Genomic DNA, 6202 nt, shown 5'->3' on the forward strand with positions numbered 1-6202 from the left:
GATAAATCTCCCGTGCCTTCTTTTTTAATATATAAATGGAAATATTTAAACAAACCACAGCTGGCATTTAGGCCTCTTAACCTGATAAGCCTTTGAATTTGTATTATTAAGGGTATTTTAGCTCTCTTCAGCAGGGTGTTTTTGATATTCCATGCCTATGAAAACGACCATCAAGATTGTCTTACCTGCCCACCTAGAAAATATAATTTTGAAGTATTCATGGTAGATATTCCAGGAAGGTGAAGATTCTGAATGGAGAATATGGCTGCTATAATATGTCATCTACTTTGATTATTTTTCTCTTCATTAGCAGCCTCTATTTGTCAAAACTCTAACAAGAATATGCTTCATTGAATATAAATATATGATTTGGAGAAGTTGGGTATGACAGAATTTGTTCAGTCTCTGTTACTGACATTTTGATTTTCTGCAGAAGCCATGAAAGGTTGTGCGAAGCTTTTGGGCTTTAGAACACTCTCAGAGTATATTTTTTATGTCCTGTTTCTGATTTTCTACTTTTTGTCCCAAGGAGAATCCTCCACTTTCAATGAAAAGTTTGGTATCTCATGGGGAGATGATCACATTAGATTGTTAAATAATGGGCACACAGCCCAGCTCAGTCTGGACCATTCTTCAGGTATTCCACTTTGCAGGTTATAGTCATCTCAGCAGATTCATTATGATTTTGATAATGGCTATGATATTGAAAATGTTAAAGATTTTTATTATGATTTTGATAATGGCTATGATATTGAAAATGATAATGATTTTCCCTTTTGATGGTTGTTTCAGGTTCTGGTTTTGCATCCATAGATAAGTACTTGTTTGGGAGTTTCAAGATGAGAATTAAACTGATACCTGGGAATTCAGCAGGAACAGTCACTGCATATTATGTATGTAAGCTAGTTGGATGGCATGATATAGTTTACTACTATTCCATATCAATTCAAAGAAACTAATTACTGGTTAATGGGTTTAATTAAGAAAATCAAATGATAATGATAGACAAAATAAAACTCTCTTTTTCCACTGTAAATGGAAAATCAGAGAATGTTTCACTCTCAATGTCTTATTAACACTTTTTAGCTATAAAATGCTTTGTTTAGTCATAAGAGAATTGGTCTTTCTATTAATATAATTGTTGATTGTTGATTGTTTGTAGATGGATATGTTTGTTTGTTTGATTTTTCGTTATCTTTTCTAATACAATGATGTTATAATAGACATGACCTTCTTAAGTAATAGTTATTTGTTAAAGTGTTTTTTATTGAGGTAAGCAAGTATTTTGACAGGGAACAGACTTTTTTACAAATTTAAAAAAAGATAGACATTAAACAGAATAGGACAACATGAAACTTAAGAGAAATAACAGATCGAAAAATACTACAAATCTTTACAACCTACCAACACAAAGTCAAAGTGATTTGAAACCAAATTGATTCAACAAATGAATATGTTATAATGAACTCTCTTATTTTATTAATGTAAATACTACAATTTTAATAACCCTCCTACGAACATGACAATTACCAATAATATATTTATTTGCCACAAAGAACAAAGACCAGTCAGATGCTTTTACAAGCAGACTAACATAATTTTTTTTTTTTCCATCAGATGTCATCAGACACATCATCCCATGATGAAATAGACTTTGAATTCCTGGGAAACTTGGCAGGAAAGGGTTACCATATACAAACCAATGTTTTTGCAAGTGGGGTTGGAAACAGAGAGCAAAGGATAAAACTCTGGTTTGACCCATCTGCAGATTTCCATAACTACTCAATTCTTTGGAACCAAAAGCAAATAGTGTATGAAATCTTCCCTCCCAAAAATCTAAATCATTTCATTGTTATTCATTGAACTACACATATTTATAGAATCTTGTCTAATATTTTTACCTGGTTTCTAATCAGATTCTCTGTGGATTCAATACCCATTCGGGTGTTCTTGAACAATGAAAGAATTGGGGTTCCATATCTGAAGAATCAACCCATGAAAGTCATCTCCACCCTTTGGAATGGAGAAGACTGGGCCACAGATGGAGGAAAAGTGAAAATAGATTGGAGGAAAGCTCCTTTCATTGCATCTTATCAGGGCTTTGAAGTGGATGGGTGTGTGGCATCTGCTGCATCCAAGTCCTGTACAGGGCACTGGTGGGATTTGTCTCTATTTCAGGGTCTCAATCGAAACCAGCTGAGAAAACTTCGATGGGTTCAGCGAAAGTACATGTTCTATGATTACTGCAAGGATAAGTCAGGGAGGTTTTCCAGAGTTCCACCTGAATGTGCATTAAATCCCTGAAAACCATTGTTTCACAATGTCTCTACAGTGGGGATATTGTACTGATTCATTCCATGCTTGTAGATAAGATGATCCTTCCATTATTTTGTTAATAGAATTTCTAATAAGACAAGCCATGAAGGACAAATTAAAATACTCCGCCTGTCTGATCCTTCAGCGAATCGAGTGATGAAAAATAAGATTTTATTTGGGAAAAAACAAATTTGATTATATTTATTGTAAAATTTCAAGCTCCTTAATGAAAATTTTTATCATTTTTTTCTTTTTATTTTGCAAAGAGGAATATGAGTCTTAAGTTGAAACCTCTTTGATTAATATCCTTTCCACAAAATTTGCACGGTGGGAAATTTTTTTGGGGATGGGGGGTTTATATTTATTGTTTTTTTCAGCATTTTAGAAAAATGTTAACAAAAACTTAGAAAAACGTTAGGAAAAACATTAGTGAAATTAAAACTTAAAAAAAAATGTTAGAAAAATAAATATAATAAATTAAAACTTAGAAAAACATTACAAAACAAAAATAATAAATTTAAACAAATTAGAAAAAGTAGAACCTCTATGACCCTTTTTTACATCCTATTACACACACAACATGATCCCTTAGGACCCCTTAAGACCACATATGCTCCTAACGACACTATATGACCCATTAGGACCATAGAGGATCACATAGTGTCCTAAGGGATCATATGTGGTCCTTGTTAGGAAACTTACAGATACTGAGAAGGGGGGGTGAATCAGTATCTAAGCGGTCATTAGAATTTCTCAACTTAAAACATGCAGAACATATTGTAACAGTGTACTGGTATGTAAGAAATAATACAATAAACAGAAATGAAAGAAACCACATGAAAATCACACCATAACACAATGATTTAACGAGGAAACCCGGTGTGGGAAAAACCTCAGTGGGATTTGTGACCCACAATATTCACTTACTAGAGAATATTACTTACAATAGGGGCCTGCACATGCAGGAAGGCCAACTGCCTAGAGCTCACTGCTCAAAATGGGAAGTCTCACTGACTTACAATGTGGATTATACAAATCCAATAACTTGTACTGCTTTACAATAGCATCTTCAATGCCAGATTTAGTACCGGTTCCTGCTCTGTTCTTTACATATACCCCTTAACCTATATTTCGCATAATAGGTCTGCTTATTCTTTTCTCCTTACTTTTTCGCTTACCTCACTTACTTACAAAATGTCTACAATGATCTCTTTTATATATAAGAGTCATTTTACAATGATATCAAGTCAGCTTACAAAGTTTTTCAAATAATAAACAAAATATAATATATCAAAAATCCTGTTGGCCTCTGTGCTGATATGCTTCCTTTCTTTGTGCCGATGCCGGTGTCTTGAGTGCCGGTGTAGGGTGTGTTCTGCTGATGCCGATGTAATGCCTTGCCGGTACCATAGGATTGTAAGGTTGCCATCAATGACAAAACCTTCAATCACATACAATGTCTCATTGGAGTGTGCATATGCCAATAGTCCTAAGGGGTCACACATGTGTTATAGGGTCATGCATGTGTTACAATATATGTGTGACCCCATAGGACCACATATGACCCCTTATAACATCCTAGTGTGTACAGTGTACCCCTTAGGACCCAATTTGACCACATACTGATCACATAGTGTCGTAAGGGGTCATATGTGGTCTGAAGGGGTCACACATGTCTTCTAACACATGTGTGACCCCTTAGGACCACATATGACCCCTTATATAACATCCTAGTGTGTACAACATACCCCTTAGGATCAAATAGTGTCCTAAGGGGTCATATGTTGTCCTAAGGGGTAAGACGTGTTCTAACACATGCCTGACCCCTTACGACCACATATGACCCCTTATAACATCCTACTATGTACAACATACCCCTTAGGATCACATAGGGGTCATATGTGGTCCTGAGGGGTCACGTATGTGTTAGAACACATGTGTGACCCCTTAGGACCACATATGACCACTTACAAAATCCTAGTGTGTAAAACATACCCCTAAGGATCACATAGTGTCCTAAGGGGTCATATGTGGTCCTAAGGGGTCAGGCATGTGTTCTAACACATGTGTGACCCCTTAGGACCACATATGACCCCTTATAACATCATAGTGTGTACAACATACCCCTTAGGATCATATAGTGTTCTAAGGGGTCATATGTGGTCTTAAGGGGTCAGACGTGTCTTGTAACATATGTGTGACCCCTTAGGACCACATATGACCCCTTATTTAACATACTAGTGTGTACAACATACCCAATAGGACACAAGGGGTTATATGTGGTCCTAAGCGGTCACGCATGTGTTAGAACACAAGCGTGACCCCTTAGGACCACATATAACCCTTTATAACATCCTAGCATGTACAACAATCCCCTTAAGGGGTCATATGTGGTCCTAAGGGATCAGGCATGTGTTCTAACACATGTGTGACCCCTTACAACCACATATGACACCTTATAACATCCTAGTGCGTACAACATACACCTTAGGATCACATAGTGTCCCAGGGGGTCATATGTGGTCCTAAGGGGTCATGCATGTGTTAGAACACATGCGTGACCCCTTACGACCACATATGACCCCTTATAACATCCTAGTGTGTACAACATACCCATTAGGATGTTCACATAGTGTCCTAAGGGGTCATATGTGGTCTTAAGGGGTCACACGTGTTCTAACACGTGTGACCCATTCATACCACATATGACCCCCTTTTTAACATCCTAATGTGTACCACATACCCCTTAGGATGACATAGTGTCCTAAGGGATCATATGTGGTCCTAGAACATAGGCTTGACCCCTTAGGATCACATATGATCCATTATAACATCCTAGTGTGTACAACATACCCCTTGTGATCACACAGTGTCTTGAGGGGTCATGTGTGATTCTAAGGGGTCACATGTGTTAAAACACATGCGTGACCCCTTAGGACCAGTTAGGACCCCTTATAACATCCTAGTGTGTACAACATACCCCTTAGGATTACATAGTGTCCTAAGGGGTCATATATGGTCCTAAGGGGTCTTGCATGTGTTCTAGCACATGTGTGACCCCTTACGACCACTTATAACCCCTTATAACATCTTAATGTTTACAATGTACCCCTTAGGACCTAATCTGACCACATACTGATCATATAGTGTCGTAAGGGGTCATGCATGTGTGTTAGAACACGTGTGACCCCTTAGGACCTCTTATGAGATCCCTTATAACATCATAATGTTTAGAATGTACCCCTTAGGACCCAATTTCACTGTATATTGATGATATAGTGCCCTAAGGTGCCATATGTGGTCCTAAGGGGTCACGCATGTGTTCTAACACATGTGTGACCTCTTGGGACCACATATGACTCCTTAGGATCCAATTTGACCACATACTTATGACATTGTTATTTAGTCTTTTTCTCTCAAGTCCCTTAATTTTCTCAGCATGTGTTTGAATTAGTATATATGTACATGATGTAGTCTTTTGAGCTCTCTTCCCTTAATTTGCTCAACATGTGTTTTAATTTTTAAATTATGTTTTAATTTAGTACACATATATCTTTAATGACATCTCTCTCTCTCTCTTTGTCTCTCTGAAATTAATGATATATATCTCTCTCTCTCTATCATGAAATTATCTCCCTCTCTCTCTCATTAATGTTTTAATAATTTAAAACATGTATGTGATATATAGATAAATTTATATATTTAATGATCTCCCTCTCGCTCTCTTTAAAATAATTTATTTAAATTTGAATTATACAAGAACTTCATGTGTACATTTAATTTAATGAGCTCAAGATTAATGATCTCTCTCTCTCTAATTTAATTGATTTTAATTTAATCTTTTAAATTGAATGCACTTCATGTCTGTGTGCTTAGGTAAATTCTA

The 6202-nt window shown here is 36.4% G+C and overlaps 1 protein-coding gene across 1 annotated transcript; it reads left to right on the forward strand.

The window, feature by feature from the left end:
* The first annotated feature begins 253 nt into the window (after positions 1-253).
* LOC131074013 (xyloglucan endotransglucosylase protein 7-like) lies at positions 254-2464 on the forward strand. The gene is made up of 4 exons (XM_058010567.2): positions 254-637; positions 793-893; positions 1618-1811; positions 1917-2464. The coding sequence occupies exons 1-4, from the start codon at positions 439-441 to the stop codon at positions 2302-2304; spliced, it is 882 nt and encodes a 293-aa protein (XP_057866550.1). The 5' UTR covers positions 254-438; the 3' UTR covers positions 2305-2464.
* Positions 2465-6202: the final 3738 nt, after the last annotated feature.

The sequence above is a fragment of the Cryptomeria japonica genome, chromosome 4 (genome assembly GCF_030272615.1).
Source record: "Cryptomeria japonica chromosome 4, Sugi_1.0, whole genome shotgun sequence".
NCBI lineage: Eukaryota > Viridiplantae > Streptophyta > Pinopsida > Cupressales > Cupressaceae > Cryptomeria > Cryptomeria japonica.